A 17,853-nucleotide genomic window follows, 5' to 3' on the forward strand; every position below is an offset into this window, starting at 1 on the left:
TAGAAATCCCAGAGAGCCACTCTGCTGGAAATGTCTTTTGCCCTGAGAAGCAGCTGGAGAAGCCCTCAGCCTCCAAGGGTCTTGGTCAGCAGTGCTGCAAAGCAGCCCCAGGACCCTCTGCAGACGACCAGGACTACCACTGGCAGCACAGCCCCCTCACCCAGGAGCAGCAGTGGCACCAGAGGAGAGCAGGTAATCCCACCACCGCTGGCTTATGGATTTTGCTTGGCTGAGCTGTGTAAGTCCCAGTGTGGAGCAGTTAGCAGCCGGTTTTCCCCATTTCCCAGCTTGAGGGGGCAGCAGGTCCTTCTCTGCAGACCCCTCATTGTGTTTCTCTGATGGAAAGGTGGCTTGAGGGGGTCTGTGCACCCCAACTTCGCTGCAGAGCTCTGCCCAGCTTGTGTCTCTGGGGTGCCAGTAAACCCCTAAATCATTTGGCATTAGTGTCTTCTGAATGCTGAGAGAGGTTTTTTGCTCCTGCTGTACAACCAAGCTCCTCGTGCGTCGATGGTGGTGGCAGAGTGTTGCTGAGATGGCTGCTCTGTGCTTAGCGGCTGCTGCTTCTGTGAAAACTGCTTTTTACTCTAATTTTTCCATTGTGCTGTTTTTGCTGTTCGATGTGAGGGACAGCAGCTTCTGCCACACAACAGCCTCCTCCTAACTTTCCCACCGCGTGCTGGTAAATCCAGGGCAGGCTTAACTCAAGGAGCAACATTAATCACCACATCTCTAAGTAGGATATAGAAAGGCCAAGTGTGAATAATTACTGCTCAGGTGCTAATCACCCAGGCCCAGACCAAACCCAACATATTAAACAGACTGCTAACGGCAGCGGCCTCTCGACCACATACTGGGTCCCCCTTGCTCTCCTACTGCTCTCTCTGCAGGGGATTCCTACAAACATCTGCTAGCACGTGCACATCCCAAAATATTCTTCTACTCATTCGTGTTTAAGCTGGGGAGATGAGATGGGAGGGATCTGATTCAAAATCAACAGATGGAAGGAAGGACAGAGAGGTCCTGCGCTGGGTTCTGCCGAGCACGAAGTTGTTTTCCTGAGGATGGCTGCTGGGACTGGATGTGGGCTTGTTCTTGGCACTTGTGGTTTAGGAGGACGTGGAGCTGCTCCAGCTGTGGGTCAGCACCTGGGAATTGGTGCTTGGCTCAGGTTGTGAGGGTGGGTTTTCCTCGGGTAGGTGCCCAACCTCCCTCTGGGAGCTGCGGGTGAGCTGGGCTGGCAGCCTGGGAGAGGAGAGGGTCGGTTCTCCATCACTCCATCAAGTGATGTGTCCATCCTGGTCCCTCCTGGTGTGGACGGACCTGTTGGATGTGCAGTGACGTCCTCCTCCAGGCTGAGTTGCTCCAGTGGCATGAGGACTTGGCTGAACTGCTGCTTTTGGCACTGGGCTTGGTCTGTGACTCCCTAACGCCAGATCTGAGCCCCCCAAGCACCAGTGGAGTGTTGGGGGTGCCGGGCAGAGCCCTGTGACCGGTGGGCGCTGGGTTTGTGCTGAACCCTCTGCTGTTGGTGGGCCCAGCGCAGCCCGGCAGCCACCTCTGCGATTGCCTCTGGATCAGGGAAATCAAGGGAGATCTGGACCCTGCTGGGTTCCACAGGCAGCTGCCAGGTGCCTTCTGCCCTTCCTGCCCGCTCTGCCGAGGGCGGCTCGTGGGAAAAGCGGGCTGGGCTCAGGCGCTGCTCCAGCCTCGGGTTGAATTTCTGCCTCTGTGACCGGAGGCAGCGTCTCTGCTCGGGGCACGGTGACTCTTTCCCCAGACCGAGGGGGTTCAGTGTGGTGACACTGAGGATACCACGAGCAGCGGATCTGCTTGTGGAGAGCATTTTGCACTGGGAAGGGAAAGCCACAGCTGGCTTGCAGCTGGCAGAGCGAGCGATGTGTGCGCAGAGCCGGCTCCCTCTGCCTTGGCAGGGTGCAGGACCCCCCTGGCTCCCCTCACTCTCCCCACCTCCTGCGGTTCTGTGCCAGCCACACTCCACCTGGCCCTTCCAGAGGACCCCTCTGTGCCTTATCCCCGCTCCAGGGCTGATGGGCACAAAACGCTGGAGATGCCCGTTCACCCCTAACCGGGAGAGCACTGAGGGGAGAGAGGACATGGAAGGATTTTGGGGGTCAAACTCTTGAGCATCAGCTAAAAGTCGGGCAGTGCTGGGGCACCTCGGACCGCGCTGGGGGCAGAGCTGGCGTGGGGACAGGCGCTGACTTGAGAACAGAGCTCACGGCTGGGCTGGGGGGTGCAGCGGTGGCAGCTGACCTCCCTCAGATTTTGGGTCCTCCACCCTGCTCCAGCCCATCTGTTCTGCATCTCTCACCGGAGCCAGGGACCGGAGGGGTGGGGGGCGAGGTGTGGTGGGTGCCTACTGACATGCTGGGGGGGCACAGCCCCCTTCCCCGCATCGCCCAGGGGGTTCAGCCGACTTGTGAAGGGATCAAAACATTTTGTGCCTGGAAGACGAGGAGCGTGTGCGAGAGTGAGGATGGGCTTGTGTTGGGGGGTGCAACCTTCCCCTGTCACCTCCCTTCTAGCCTGAATGCTTCTGCCATCATGATTAATTTATCAGGTACTTATGAATATGCAGATGAGACTCTGGTTTCCAGGCTCTGCTTTCAGGAGAGGCTGTGATGGGCTTTCTGCTGCTGCCGCCGCCTTCGTAAGAAGAAAAATGTCATGTAGCAGCGTTTAAAATAAATAAATAACTGCGCCACCGAGAGCGTGTGAGTCTTCGCGGCTCCGCGGAGCTGTGGGATCTCCTCGTTCCTCAGTGACGGATTTTTGAGTGTCCCTGTGGCATATGCACCCCGACTCCCCCTCCCCGTGTGTGTACCGGTGATGCGGAGGCGTCTTTGCCAATTCCAGCCTTTCAAACCTTGACTGAAGCCCCAGAAACTTCCACTGTGGAAGAGGGCGAGAGCTGGGTCCCCCCGGGAGAGGGGAGATTTGGAGGGATAGGTGCGCCTGGGGTGGTGGACTCCTGCAGGAACCGGTGCTTCTCCTGCTGATGGCCACTTTATCACTGGCAACCCCGAGGTCTGGGAGATGGGGAGCGGTTTGGGAGGGTGATGAATGTGTGTACATGTGGCTGTTGGGCTAAAGCGAGCTCTGACCCTGTCTGGCTGGGCTGCCTGGAGCAGGGGCTGTAGGAAAAGGATTTGGGTTTAAGATTCAGCAGCTGGCTGCGCTGACCTGTGGGCGTCCGCAGACGCACCTAGGTTTTAAAACTTCCCCCAAATACTGTGTGCAGCAGCCAGGGCTATGGATGCAGGAGCATCCAATGCCTCTCCTAATCCCATTGCCGGGGCCCCTCTCCAGCCGCCCCCGGGCCGGGGAGCCTGGGCTCCCGGGGCAAAGGAGCGGGATGGGAATGGGGCTTCTCCATGACCCCATGGGTGAATATTCATCCAGCTCTGGTTTCGCAGAGCGAGCTCTGGTGCGTTCAGCAGTGCTCCCGCAGTGCCTCTGCGCCTGGGCAGGGGGTTACAGGGTTTGTGTTTTCAATGGTAGGTTTTTATTTTTTGAGGGGAGGCTGTTTGGAGGATCAGCAGGGGAGGGGAGCGGCGCTCAGCGCTGCGGGACAGGACAGCACAGGGCTGCCCGGGGGCAGCAGCACCGGCGCTAGGGGACACCGCGGCCGCCCCTTCCCCTGCCCCCGGGGGGGTCGCGGCCGCCCCCGTTCCCCCGGCCCCGCGCGGCGCTGCGGGTCCCGCGGCGGGCGCCAGGGGGCGCTGCGGGCGCGGGGGCTCCGCCGGGCCGGGGGCTCCGCGCTCCGGCTCCGCTGCCCCGAGACCCCCGCGACCCCTCCCCGCCCCGCAGCCCCACGGCTTCGGCCTCTCGGCCCGCCAGGAGGGAAGGCTGAGCTCGCACGGTGATGCGCGGGGCTGGGAATGGGGGGTTCTGTCCGTGTGTTGATTTGAGGGGGGGTCCCGGGTGTGCTGGGGGTGCGGGGGCAGAGAGGCGGCTCTGTCTGCGGCATTTGCGCTGCATGCCAGAAACTGTGCGTTATGCACAGGGTTAAAAGAAATAATAATTCTCCCCTCCTGAGGTGGCCGGGGGGTCTTGGAGGGTTGCGGAGCGGCCCCGACTCGTTCCTGCGGGGTAAAGGAAGGCAGGAGAAAAATACATGCACAAAAAGGGGGAAAAAAGGAAAACCCGCCCGCACCACCCAGCGGCCCCGCGCGGGGATAACAAACTCCAACTCAAAAAAAACTTCCTGAGCGCGTCGGGGGGCGCGGAGGCGGCGGCGCTGCCCAGGTGCGGGTCGAGGCAGGGCCGGGGGGTCCTGGCTGCTCCCCCCGGCGCGGGGCGCGGGGAGGAGACCCGAGCTCCGGCCCCTTCCCCACCGGCCCCTTCCCCACCTGGGACTCGCTTTGCACGGCACAGCCAGACCCAAGGGGGGGCTTTTGTTGCATCCTGGCAGCCGGGGGGGGGGGGGCTGCGCGTGTGTGTGTGGGGGGAGAGGGTGAATCTGAATGGTGTTGGGGAGGAGACAAAGGGGTTTTTCCGAGGTCGGGGGGCACAGGGGGTGGGTCGGAGTTTCGGCAAAGGCTCCCCGGTGCAGAGGGGAGGCAGTGGCTCGGGAGAGGGGCTTCAGGGTGAAGGAAAGCAAGGGTACAGCAACTTTATAATCGACTTTTTATTAAGGTTATAAATTTAAACAAATCTGAACAGTTTTACCCGGTGATATACAATTCCATATGCACAAAAATACAGGCTTACAAACAAAGAAAAAGGAGCAGGAAAAAAAAGAAGACCCCAACAGACCGTTTGGCAAAGCATCCTCAGTTACACACAGTGCTGATACCGTGAAGTTGGGAGTGGGCAAAAGAAAGAGGAGGGGACGACGACCAGAAAACCCACCTTTTTACAACAAAAGGTTTTTCTTAAAAAAAATAATGTTAAAAAAAAAAATCAAGAGACTCTACAGGAGACAATCTCTTCACAAGACCAAACAATGCTGGTTTTATGATTGGGAAGGCTGAAACCGGAACAGTTAAACTTAAGAAGAAAAAAAAAAAAAAAAAGAGAGGGGGAGAAAAGAAAAAAAGGGTCAGACCCGACACACACATTGGAGACGTGAGTCGTGTTCCACGGTTACCTGCGGCATCGCAAGCACACACCGAGGCGGAGGCTCCGGGCTGCCGGGGGTGACTCGCCCCCTCCCCGGCGTGGCGGGGCGCAGCCCGGAGGGACCCCCGGCCCCAGTTTTTCCCTTTCCCACCCTCCCCACATTCAGCTCTCAGAACCCTCCAGCGCTCCCCTGGCACAAGCGGTGGGAAGAAGTCACATCGCACACGTTTCTTCTGGGAGGAAAGTTGAAATGTTTTCATTTCTGCCTTTTTTTTTTTTTGTTGTTCTTTTAAATATATAAAGAAACGCACAAAAGCGACGGGGCAGCAGCAGCTTTCCCCTGTCCGCACCCTGAAACACACCGGGCCGGGGGCGGCCGGACCCGCGGGGCGGCCCGGGGCGGGGAGCGGGGCCGGGGGCGCTCCCGCCGCGGGGTCCCGGGGCCGGTGCCGGCTCTCACGTGGCGCTACCGGCCGCCAGCACCGGCCCCAGGAAGCCCGCCGCGAAAAGAACCCGAGCGGACACAAAGAGGATTATTTAAATAGGTGCTTCGTTGTTGTTTTTTTTTTTTAGTTGTTGTTGTTTGTTTTGTTTTCGTTTGTTTGCTTGTTTTTTTGTTGTTGGTTTTTTCTCTCATCTCTGCAAAAATAAAGTCCCAAGATCTTCGATTTTTTTTTCTTTATTGTACAATTTATAAAACACTAGCGCGGCTCTGCCCTCCCGCCTCCCCTGCGCACCCCTCGGCACCCCCCCTCCCCTCGCCCCAACCCCCCTCCCTGCCTTTGTTTCAGGGTCCACCCTCCGGAGCCGCCGTCCCTCGGATCGCACCCCCGTTTTGTCAACACCCCCCCCACACCCCGTCTGCTCCCCCACTTCTCTCTAAAACGCGACGATGGCCCGAGTCCAGGCTCCCAGGCTCGCCAGCGCCTGCTTGCTGCACAGCTGCCCGTTGAGGGGCTGCTCCGAGTCCGCCTGCTGCCGGCTCACCAGCCCCGTGAAACCGGAGCCGAAGATGGAGATCAAGTTGGAGATGTTGGAAGAGTCCTGGGGGTGCTCGGCGCTGTACTCCTCGAAGCGGGCGCGTTTGGTGCACGGGGCGAAGGGGGGGCCGCCCGCCACCCCGCCTCCCCCCGGCTCCCCTTCCTCCACCCCCTCCTCTTCCTCCTCCTGCCCCGGGTAATACTTGCGCTTGGTGCCGGGCGCGGGCGGCGGGGAAGCGAGCCCCGGTGCCGGCTGGCAGCAGCACGGGCACTGCGAGCAGCAGTCCTGGTGCAAGTACCCGTTCTCCACCGTGGTCACGACGTGAGTGTCCAAATCCAGCACCGTGGTGCGGCTGCTACAGTGCGGGGCCCCGCCGCTCCCGAAGTCACAGCCGGCGGCGTAGAGCAGCCCCGGGGCCGCGCTGCCGCCGCCACCGGGACCGGCGCTGCCGGCGGCCCGGTAGAAGCCCGGGGACGAGTCTCTGCAGGGCGCTCGCTGCAGCTCCGGGGGCACCGCGCACACCGGCACCTCCAGCAGCTCCGCGCCGCCCCGCGCAGCCCCGCAGCTCCGCGCCTCGCGGTCCTGCGTGTCGGCGGGCAGCGGGAGCGCCGCCAGCTCCGGCGGGGCGGCGGCGGCGGGCGGCGGGCAGGCGGGCATGGCGAGGAGCGGGGCGCCGTCGGGGTAGTGCTGCTGGCGGCGGTAGAGCTCGGCGTAGCGCTCGCTCAGGTAGAGCTGCCGGGCGTTGCGGAGCACATAGGAGACGAGCAGGTTCTTGTGGAGCTTGATGCCGCCTCGCTGAGTGCGGGAGCTGTGGATCTTCCGCAGGGAAATACTGATCAAACTCTGCGCATCGAGGGTGCACTCCATCCTCCTCCGGCCCCTCAGCATCGGCTCTCGCCGCCCGCGCAGCCAGGCACCCCGGCCCGCATCCACACGGCAGCCGGGCGGGTGCGGAGGGTCGTAAGGAAGGAGGATAAAGAGGCGGGGGGGGGAGGGAATAAAGGGGAGGGGGGGAAGGGGAAAAGGGGGGACAGAGCCTGAGGTCGCTGGAGAAGGGGGGCAAATAGAGAGGGGTGTCTTCAGGGGGCGGCCAGCGGCGGGAGCAGCGCGGGCATCGCCGGGGGCTCCCGCTGCTGCCGCCGCCGCCGCCGCGCTCCGAGCACGGACGGCGCGGGCGGGCAGCGCCACCAGCGCCGCGCGCGCCCCCGCCCCGCCCTCCCGCGCGGCACCGCCCCCCGCCCGCCCCTCCGCGCGCTCCCGCCCGCCCCGCCCACCCGCGCGCGGCCCCCCGCACCCGCCCGTACCTGTCGCGCAGAGACACTGAACGCCCGCCCGCCCGGCCCCCGCCTTTTATACCGCTGCGCCGGCCCCCGGGCCCCGCCCCCCGGGGCGAGCGCTACCAATGGAAAGGCGGAGGGCGGCTTGACGGGCGGGCAGCGCCGCCAATAGGAGTGAGGCGGGCGCCTCGCGCCGTTCAAATGGTGTCAGGCGCGGCGCGGCCCGTGAGGGCGGCGGGGGCTCGGCCGGGTCGGGCGAGGGACGCTGGGGACACCGGAGGTCCCGCCCGAGCGGCGGCGGAGCCGGGACGCCGCCTCCCTGCGCCGCTCCCCTCGCACAGGTGAGCGGGGGGCGGTGCCCGCCCCGGTGGGCGGTCCCGAGCAGCCGCGGGGGCGGGGGCGCGGTGTGCCCCGCCCCGTCCCGCCCTGTGACACCCCTGAGGCACCGGGTATCCTCAGCAGGACCATCGGTGGTACCGGCACCGTCTGTGAATCCCTTGCCCGGGGGTGCGGTGGGATGCCCCGCTCCGCTTTGGGCTGTGCTAGCCCCGGGAGTTCCCGGTTCAGGTGCTGGCCGCACCCCGGTACCGCCGGATCCCCCCGCCCCGACAGCCCCCGGCGGCGTCACCTCTTGTCCTGCCTGTGGAGCCCCCGCCGTCACCCCGCGTTTGGAGGGGAGTCGGGGCTTTCCCCCGACGTGGGGGCAGGACCGTGCATCAGTCACTCCTCGCAGAGTGCCCCAATCACACGTGGTATTCCCCCCAAAGTGAGAGCAGGACGGCGCGCGGGTTAATTATGGGCTAATTAAGGCCTTCCGTCCCGCCTCGGGGCACACGGCAGTGTTGGCTCTGCAGGGCAGCGCAGCCCCTGCTCTTCCTCACAGAAAGGTGTGAGGGGAGGGGTCTGGGCTGGCCCCTGGGCGGTTAGGGACGCAGGGGCTCAGGAGTGGGTTTAGGGGATGCAGAGGCTCAGGGGTGTCCCCACGTTTGTTGCAGTCACCGAGAGACCCAACCACCGCGCCCGGGGAGCAGTAGCACCCACCGAAGCTGGTGACACCGTAGAGCAGCAGCCCTTGTCCACCAGGTAAGAGCTGGGGGGCTCAGGGCAGGAGGCTGCAGTGTCTGGGTGGGAGAAAGGGCTGTGAGATGGGTAGCCAGGAAGGGACTGCAGTGCCAGGGCAACGGGAGCTGCTTCTGAAACGGCATCTTTTGTAGGAAGCAGAAGGTGGGGGAGAGAGAAGGGGGTTTCTCCATTGCCTGTAGATGTCCTCCAGGCTGGGTGCCTGCCTTGGGGTCACTCTGGCATACAGACCTTAGCAGTAGCTATGGGCAGCCTCATGTCTGCGTGTGGTGGGGAGCCCATTGCAAAGAAAACCTCTGAAGCCCTTGTTCCTGCTGTGCAGCCCAAACTCTAAACCACAGGGGCAGTGGTACAGGGTGATCACTGGGGTCATCAGCTCACTGTGCAAAACCTGGGCTCCATGGGGGCTTTGAGGGGGATGCTTGGAGGGCTTTTCTGTTCCTGGGCCCGGCTGTATTCTGCTGGCTCAGCTTGACCGTGTCCTCCACTCAAGGGAATGGGAGCAGACCCAACATCACAGAGGATTTTGTTCCTGTGGAAGGGTGGTTGGGGCAGCAGCTGGTCTGGGGCAGCTCATTGCTCCCTGAGGGGCAGCTGGCTAAGTCCTGCATGCTCATGGAGCAACTCTCTCCACAATCTGCCTTCAGCCACACAAACTGGGTGAATGATACTCTGTGCATTCCCAAGCTCTTGTCGGATGCTCTTGTTCCTTGTTCACAACATAAAAAGTGATCACAGCCCCGTCCAAAGGTGTGGCTGTAGCTCAAGGCAGAGGGTATGGGCAGAGTTGGAGATGGGGGATTATGCTGTGTCCATCCTCTCCCCCACCAGGCTCTTTCCCTTGCAATTCTCCCTGGCTGCAAGCTGGCTTTTCCAGGGCTGTGGCTGCACAGCAGCTGGAGGTCTAGGAGGTCATAACTGGAGCTGGTCTGTGCAGATACTACTGGGTGCAGCAGGATTAGGTTTGGACACATTGCATAGGTTAGTTCTGAGCTTTGGGTGCTTTGGTGGCTTGAGCCAGGTCTTGCTGCTGCTCAGTGAGATCAAAGGCTCTGCCCTCATGGGCTTTTGGGGTTGGTACTTGTGGACTGAGCCCCAGCTGCAGCTCTGCAAGCATGTTCTCCATCCTCATGGGCACTGGGGAACCAGGGCAGCAAGCGCTGCTGCTGCCAACCTGTGCCATATCCTCCACCCAGCCAGCGCAGGCAGTGATTTCTTTTCCTGTTCAGCTGGCATTTGCTACTCTCTGGCTCATCTCCAGCTGTAAAACTCCAGCCTAGGTGGCCCAGACTAAGAGCTTGGATTGCCCACTGGCTGACTGTGATGGGGTGGCTTGGGCAGTGCAGATGGGGCCAGGCACAAAGCATTGCCCTGGCAGACACTCTCTGCCTCGAGCTCCTGCTCACCTTCCCACCTACGACTTGAGCGTGGCCTCAGGACACTGCCCAGTGCTGGCCCTCTGCTTTTTAATCATCGACTGGCCCAGCTGGCCATGAGTTATGGATTTCAGTGAAGGGTCAGGTTTTGCAGAGCTCTGCTTGCAGCTGTGCCGGATTTATGGAGGTGCAGAGGGTGGTGCATCCTCGGGGCCAGGTCGGGCACCGCGGGGCAGCCCTGGATGCAGGAGCTGCTGCTGTCTCTGGCTGTCAGAGAAGTGCCCTCTGCTGTAACTGCCTGAGAAGCTTCGTGGCACCAGGAAAACCCGAGAGCACAGCAGGAGCCTCTAGGAGATGAAGACGGAATTAAAACTTTAATCTTATTTAGACTCTGGGTAATTAATATAAAGGCTATAAAACGTGGGCCTGATCCTGGTACTGACTGCTGGGCACCGTGCTGTGGCCGGCAGGGCTGCAGCAGCTGCAGGCTGGCTCTCCTCCTCAGCTGGCTGTCCTGGCAGGTGCCAATGTTTTGTTTGCAGACACGGTGGCTTTAATCCTGGAGCTGGGATGGGCTGCGCACTGTGAGAGCCACGCCGCTTCAGTTTGGCCTGTGGACTCCAAAATCTCCCAGAGACAGGAATCTGGCTGATACCTGTCTTGGCACGCGATTTCAAGCTCTGCGTTTCTAAAGAGGATAACGAGTCCTGTCCATTTTCTGGCTCTGCAGCAGCAAGGTGGGGCAGGATGGGTTTGTTGCTTTGCCTTTCTCAGGAAAACCTGTGTGTCCTGTCCGGCATCCCTATTCCCTGGTGTTGGGGTTTGGGTGCCCTTTCCATGGGCAAGGCCCCTAAGGACCCTACTGCTGTAGTGTACAGTTCATGTAAAACCATCTAGGTTAAATGTAATTCCAGCTTTTACCTGGCCTTTATATGGTGAGGACCATTATTTCCCCAAAGGAGAAGAGGATGGGCCCAGGATTTGCTCTCTGGAGCACTGAGCTACACATTTTCTGGTGTAGATGATGCTGGTCCTGGAGACTGCCTGTGATGTGGGCACTGTGGGGCTGCTCCTGGGCTGGGGATGGTGCAGCTGTACCACATCTGGTCCAGCCCTGCTGATGTCCTTGTGGCAGGGCAGGTTTCGCAGCCGTCGATCCTGCAGCAGGATCCAGCAGCAAAACCTGGCGGTCCGCTGCTCTCAGCTGCAGAGTAAACAAGCTGGCAAGAGAAACCATTTTGCTTCAGCTAGTAGGAGAAACCCTTTTTAGGTAGCACTTCCAACTGGCAATGCTCTCCTTCATTAACCCCCTCCTTCCCTTTCCAATGAAACGTGAATTTGCAGCGATTGGAGATCAGGCGCTTGCCAGTGCAGCTTTGCCACCCAGAGCAATGAACACAGACGTGAATTTACTGCTTGATCTCATAATTTCAGTGCAATTAGACTGGCTGCTATAAAGCAATTTCCCCTTGAGCCTAGGAGTCCTGGGCCTAGGCACTGCCCAGCTTTTCTCAGACAAGGAAATGGAAGCCTTTGGGTATTGGCTGAAACACGAGTTTTTTTGGGTGCACCTGGAACTTGACTCCCTGGAGATGCGTCTATGAGCTGGAGCTGCGGGTGCCTGGCATGTCTGAAAAGGAGCCTGCTTTTCAGGCTTACTTATTACAAGTCAGGCACCCAAAGCTAGTGGGAAAACAAGCCAGAACAAGGTTTTCAGGCTGAGCTCTTGGAGCAGGGCCGGCCTCTGCCACCTTCTCCTCTGCTGGGCAAGCTTAATGTTGCCTGCCTCCCCAGGCTGCTCCCCATCTTGGGGGGACTTGTAGGGCAGACGCACAGGTTCTGTGCAGCGTGTGGGGAATGGGACATGTTGGCTCCCAAAGCCAGCAGCCCTTGGAGAAGCGTATCCATCTGTATTGATCGAGAGGGCTGTGAGTAGGGCTGTCACCTCACTGTTGTAACTGTTAGCTCTTTCTCACAGCTTTGGTATCGCAGTCAAACACTTTGTATAAAATCCTGGAGAAAGAGGGACTGAAACCATACTGAAAAAGCATCCATTTAATTATCTTTTCTCCATGCTTTTAGGTGGGGAGCTGTATAATGCCTCCCAAGCACCACCGTGGCACTGAGCATGGATGACATGCTGAGTGTTTTGATTTGGTCTGCTCCTACCTAAATTCATCAACTCATTTCCTGTGTTCCTGGGAACCTCTGTGCAGGGTATGAGTGCTTCTGTAAGCTTCCCTGCCATTGCTTCATGGCCTCTCACTGCTGTGTGGCCAAGCACCTGTTCCCCACATGGTGCTTACAAACTCTCCTGGTGCCTTCTATGCTCTTACTGGAGTGTTGGGAGGTCCCTTGGATGGGAATTGCATGATTCTTCTTTTAACTTATCCTGGAAGGGTTGGATTGAGGCAGTTATTGCTACCAGGATCCTATTGCTGATCCTCTCCTGAGTGGCCTCTGCTTATTCTGCTGCAAGGGGGAAAATGCAGGCTGTGCTGGCCAGCTGGAGATGTGACCCGAAGGAGAAGGGAGTTTCTGTCTGTGCTGATGTATTTTAGCCCATTCATGGGCTTGCTGTGCCCAAAGGTCAACCTGCAGTAGCAGATCTGTTCCTTGCTAGAGCTGAGGAGGGGAATGAGCTGCTGATAGTGTAAGCAGAGCTGTGGGTGTTTGTGGAGAGGCTGCAGTGTCCGGGTTGGTCTTGGTGTGAGCTGTGTGGCTCATCTCGTGCCCAGAGCTGCTTGTGTGATGCTCTCCAGGGGCAGCATTGTAAAGCTCCTGGCACAGGTACTTCCCCATGTCTCTAACAAACCTGGCCAGCTGTGCTGGTTCCTGTTGGTGCCTTGTCTCCTTGTTTCTGGCATTTGGAAGCCATTGATTTCCTGCAAAACCATTACAGGATGCTAAAGCTGCAAGATAATGCTGCGTGGCAAGCTTAGGAGCTGCCCTTTTGGGAAGAGGGGATGCAGCTGGGGTCTATTCCTTCCCGTGAGCATTTCACACCTTGGACTGGGTGCTCCCCTGGGCCCTGACAACCAAGGAGCTCATTAAACCTCACTGGACAGACATGGTGCTCACCCTTCTCCTGTGGTCATGTGGGATCCTTAGAATTCCTCTGACATTGTGGGAGAGAAAGCAAGTCTGTGCCAAGGGACTCCCTTAGCAACTGGTGGCTCTCTGGAGCTGCTGTGGGGTCTTGCTGCTGCCATCCTAAAGCATCACTTCCAGGAGCCATGAGGTGCCCTGGGCAACCAGTGCTCTTTGCTGGGCTGTGGTATCTGATAGAGACCTTATTTTAATTGCTAGGTCAGATATCCTGCAGTCTTTATTGCTGTGTAGCCAAGAGTTCATCCCTGGACTTGGTCTGACCCCGAGTTACAGCTGTAAATGAGGCTGTGCTGGAGCACAGTCCTTACCCAAACTGGGAAGTCTGTCTCCAACACCAGCATGAATGAGGCATCTTACCTGCAAATCCTGTTCCCGTCTGTCCTGGGTGGAGCAGGACAGGACTTGCTGGGGACTGAGCTGGGTTTGTAATCGTGCTCCCTGCTGGCGGTGGGAGTAGCAGGCTTGGAGGAGGCTGGGCATCACCTGCTACAGGGTTCTGGGAGGGGTGGAGACCAGGCACCTGTGATCTAGGGCTAATCCTGCCTCTGTTTCCCCTCCCATCTCCCCTGTCCCGTGGTTTCTAGATATTGATCAGAGCAGGGTAGGGCCTGTCTTACCGCACGGGCAGTGTCTGGTGCAGGGGACCCTCGGGTGACTCCTGTGATGGGCACTGCTCATCTCCAGCGACACGACCTGCCCAGGGCTCGGGGTGCAGGTGACACTCGGCGTTGAGGGCAACCAAACCAAACTCTCTGTTCCTGTCAGATCTGTAGGAAGGGCAGTTGGGGTAAAAACCTCTAGTAAAGTTGGAGCTGAGGCTCTCCTGGGGAATGGAACGCTGGGGTGCTGAACGTGGGGTCCCAGTGGGCATCCCCTTCCCCGCTGAAAGTGACTCCAGGAGTGCTACCAGCCGGCGCGGGGCTCCGAAAGGGTTAATGGCAGCTCGTCTGTCATGGAACATCCAACCTTTCCCGAGCAGAGCCCCTCCGGCCGGGAGCAGCGTGGCCTTACGGTGCCCCGCGGATGGACGGACAGGCGGCGGCAGAACTACAATCCCCGGCAGGGAGCAAACCCCCGGGGTGTGCCGGGACTGGTAGTCCGGGGCCTGGCGTGGGGGTCCCCGCTGCCACTCGTGGCTGGGGCGGGGGGACCCGGAGGGAATGTGCCGGCTCGGGGAGGAGCCAGCGTGTTCACCCACTTTGTTGTTATATACCTTAAAGGAGCAGTGGCTGTGCCCGAGCGAGCTCCCTAGCGGAGCCGCGCAACCCGGGCTGTGGGCTTTTTAAAGATAAAAATCACTCGCGTGGCCTCCCTTATTAACGACATCTCCCGCTCTCAGTAACTCCTTCGGCGCCTGGGCATCGCCAGCCGGCGCGGTGCCGGGCCCGCCCGCCGCGGGGCTGCTGCGCTGCGCTGGACCGCTCTGGTCCTGCATCCCCGCCAGAGCATCCTCCTCACGGCGCTCTCTGTCCGGGAGCCCGGAGCTGCCGGGGGTGTGAGTGCCGAAACCCCCAGCGCTCTTCATGCCACGGATAATCTATTTCCTTGCAGGGGAGACATCCCCGCTCATGGCCGCCGCAGATAAAGAGCTCTGGAGAGAAGCGTGGAGTTAGCGACGACGTGGGCAGCGCGGCAGATTTCTCATGCCACTGTGGCACAGCCGTGACCTGGAGATTTCTTCCTCCCTCCGGCATAATTCAGTCTAGCACCCGGTGCCTCCAGCTAAACACCCTGGCCCGGCCCTGGCATGTGCCCAGCAGACACCCACATCAAAGCCACCGCGGCTTGCCTGGCCCCTCGCCAGCAGCTACCTCTAGACAGCTTGTGCAAACCTGGAGGGAGATGACTGCGGAGCATCCAGCCCTCGGCAGCTCCCGCCTGTTGTGGGGCAGCCGGGGCTGGCTTGAGTGTGTGGTGGGAGCCACAGCTGGGTGGGAGACCCCATTCCTGGGGTCGTGGTGGGGGTGCCTGTGAAACATCTGTCCCAGTGAGGCTGGGCAGCTGCAGCCTGGCACTGGTTGCTTTCAACTGCTTTGTCCCCGCTTCCCTGTGCTGGTGGTCATTGTCTCCATGCCCCTCTGAGCCTCAGCAGAGGGGGATGAAATCTCTCTGGCAGGTGAATGTGCTGGGGAGAGGCTGGTGGAGTGCAGCACAAGAACCTTGCTGACTGGAAAAGCAGGAATAACCACCCAGACGCAACTGGTGTGGGGGGGCTGTGGTGCTGCAGGGAGCTGAGCTGGGTGATGCTGTGGGGCAGGTGGCCCAGGCCTGCCTTTGCTTCCCAGGGTCACACACTGTGGGTCACACGTGGATTGTCACCAGCATGAAGGCAAGGGGAGGGCTTGGGTGGCAGAGATGAACCCAGCACTCTTGGCTGAGCATGTTGCTCCTGGGCTTTTGGGTGCAGCTCAGCCTCCTCACAGCCTGGATGTTTGCCTGCTGAGGGGCTCTACTTGATCCTTTTTACCTCATGACTGTGGGTGTTGGAAAGAGCACTGGGAACATATGTTCCTGCCTGGAACTGGGCTCTAACTGGTCTGTGCTATGAGTTCAGGATAGTGTCCAAAATGCACCAGCCTGCTGCCTGGTCCAGCATCGCTGGCAGTGGGCAGAGGTGCTGGTCTTGTTTGGTTTTGGAGTTGTCTGGGTGAAATTCCTACCCACAGCAGAGGAAATGTTCCGGGGTGCAGAAAGCTCCTGGTGCTTGAATGACATGGTGGGAGCAGAAGGGCTGAAGCCCATCAGAGCTGGTATCTGGAGAGCCCTGCTGTGCCTGGCCCTGGCTGCCCTGTGTGCAGAGACTCGTGTGGTTGGGTGCTGGAGCACAACCCATGCAGCTGTGACCTCTTGGACACACTGAGGGCAGCAGAAAGACCCTTCTGGGCTGCAGCAGAGTCGATATAAAATTCTTTTTGGTGCAAAAGGAAACAGTGGAGTGGGAGAGGCAGCCTGTGAGGAGCTGCTGGCTGCTGCACCCCTCAAGGAACCTGGGCTGCAGGAAGCCCATGATGCTGCTGTGCTGTGGATGCAGCCAGGCTGCTGCCTCAGGGATGCTGGGACAAGGAACTGTAAGGGGTCCTGCCCTTGCTGTTGCCAGTTCACAGCAGTCTGTGGAAACAGCAGTGCAACCTTTCTAGTGAACTGTGAACAACGAGGATCCTGTGGGATGCAGGGAAGCTGGCAGGGGCTCAGTCTAACACCTTGTGCTGTGCCTGGCTGCTGTCCAGAGTCTCTTCAGAGGCTAGGTGAGGGGTGAGGTGGTGGGTGCTGTATACTGGGCTGAACCTTTCTCCAGTCACTCACTCTGTGTGCTCCTTGTGCTCCCTGTCCTCTTTGGTGCTGCAATGCTGGCAAGTTGCTGCCTTGCAAACAGCTCCTGTACACGTGTGTGCTGTGCCTGGCCCAGCAGGGACCTGCCTACAGGGCTGTGTCAGCCCTGATACAGCATGTGGGGGGAAATTATGGGGTCTACAGAGACCTGGTGAAGCTCTCTGGTGGAGAAGGGCACACGAAAGTTCTCCTACAGGCCTGTCTTAGCTCTGTTGCTTATTCCTTTTTGCTTTTCATCCCTTGCCTGCCATTTGGGAGCCTCATACCAGCAGCCTTACAGCTGCCTAACACATTGTGATGGTTGTGTTTGCAGCAGGTGCCTCTAAGGAGCCCTGCACTGAGGCTGATGAGGTGTGCACCCCTCCACACTCCTCGAGCTGATTGCTTCTGACACAGTCCTGCTCAGACTAAGACTGAGCCCAGACCCTTCCCATCTGATGTTGGAGCAGAAGCCCCAAAGGATGAAATGCAGCTGCTGCAGGAGGCAGCAGGAACTGTGGGTTTGGGGTCTTGGAGGTGAAGCTGTTTGCAAACAGCTCCTGGGTGCAGTGGCAGTTTTTACACTGTGTGACTTTCCCATATGCACAGGCATCCCCAAGGCTGAAGGAACTTTGACTCTGGCAAGGGTAGAAATGAAACGTGGATAACATCGCTAGGCTAGCGTTGCTAGAGGAATTAAGAACCAAGCAACTGCATCCATAGGAACCTCAGTTCTTCCCTTATCCCCTTGCACATCGAAGTTAATTGCATTTCCAACTGACACATCAAGCTGTCCTGCCACAGTCGTCTGTGGCAAAATCAGCTCATCGTGGTTGCTCTGGGATATAAACCTCACCTCTGGTGTCTCGCTCTCTTGGGGGATAATGTCTTTCCCAGGGCTGTTTGTGGTATGGTCAGGTCTTAGGAGCCCAGGGCTCAAGCTGAGTTGTCTTGTCAGGTCTTTACGGGTATCTCTTGAAGGTGAGACTTGTCAGGCTTAAGCAATGGATGAAATTTTTTTAATGGGTGTTCAGCAGCCACTGTGGAGATGCTTAAGGGCATAAATTTTTTAAGAGCATAATGGATGTTAAGCTCTCAAAAATAAATCCTAAGTCTCTCTAGCCTGTGTTTCCCAAGGTATTGGTGGCCAGCTTAAAATGAGAGAGCAAGCAGAATGAAATAAAAGGCTTTTAGATGGTGCAGATCACCAGTGTGGAGCTTCTGCTTTCTTTGTGTGTCTGAGTTAACACTTTGGGATGCTGAGGATCAGGTCAGGGAGGTCTTAATCCTTGGTCAATGCTTTGGGGATTCAGACTGGAAAGCAGAGTTAAAGGGTTTTCCCCACAGCAGGAAGATTGGTAGTGCAGAGTAGACAATGCTGGGTGCTAAACCCTCTGGCCCAGAAGACTTAGTGATGGCAACCAGAAAGTCTGGTCCAAAACTGTATGGAAGTTCTTTTAATGAAGCAGAGCCAACAAAGTCTGGGTGTGGGAGATGGGCTGGTGCCTTCCTCCTTCAGGCAAGAGGCAGGAAGTTCTGGACAGAGCAGCTCTGTGCAAACAGTTCCAGGGAGATGACAATGAAGCTGGGAGGTGCCAGGGCTTCCTCTTCCACCCTTCCCAGATGAGCTTTTC

General features: G+C 58.9%; 1 protein-coding gene and 1 long non-coding RNA gene across 2 annotated transcripts; one reads left to right on the forward strand and one right to left on the reverse strand.

Annotated features, from left to right (window-relative positions):
* Positions 1-4,636: 4,636 nt before the first annotated feature.
* IER5L (immediate early response 5 like) lies at positions 4,637-7,218 on the reverse strand. The gene has a single exon (XM_066201315.1). It carries the CDS (start codon positions 6,952-6,954, stop codon positions 5,965-5,967), a length of 990 nt encoding a protein of 329 aa, XP_066057412.1. The 5' UTR covers positions 6,955-7,218; the 3' UTR covers positions 4,637-5,964.
* A 398-nt stretch (positions 7,219-7,616) lies between these two features.
* On the forward strand, positions 7,617-10,719 carry LOC136299689 (uncharacterized). The gene is made up of 3 exons (XR_010723551.1): positions 7,617-7,684; positions 8,339-8,426; positions 10,342-10,719. It is a non-coding gene; the product is annotated as an uncharacterized lncRNA (long non-coding RNA).
* Positions 10,720-17,853: the final 7,134 nt, after the last annotated feature.

Source organism: Chamaea fasciata, unplaced genomic scaffold (assembly GCF_029207755.1).
Source record: "Chamaea fasciata isolate MVZ Bird 193981 ecotype frontalis unplaced genomic scaffold, bChaFas1.0.hap1 SCAF_20, whole genome shotgun sequence".
In the NCBI taxonomy this organism is placed as follows: domain Eukaryota; kingdom Metazoa; phylum Chordata; class Aves; order Passeriformes; family Sylviidae; genus Chamaea; species Chamaea fasciata.

Coding starts and splice junctions, on each gene's coding strand:
- IER5L (XM_066201315.1), bottom strand. CDS start 6,954: ATGCTGAGGGGCCGGAGGAGGATGGAGTGCACCCTCGATGCGCAGAGT.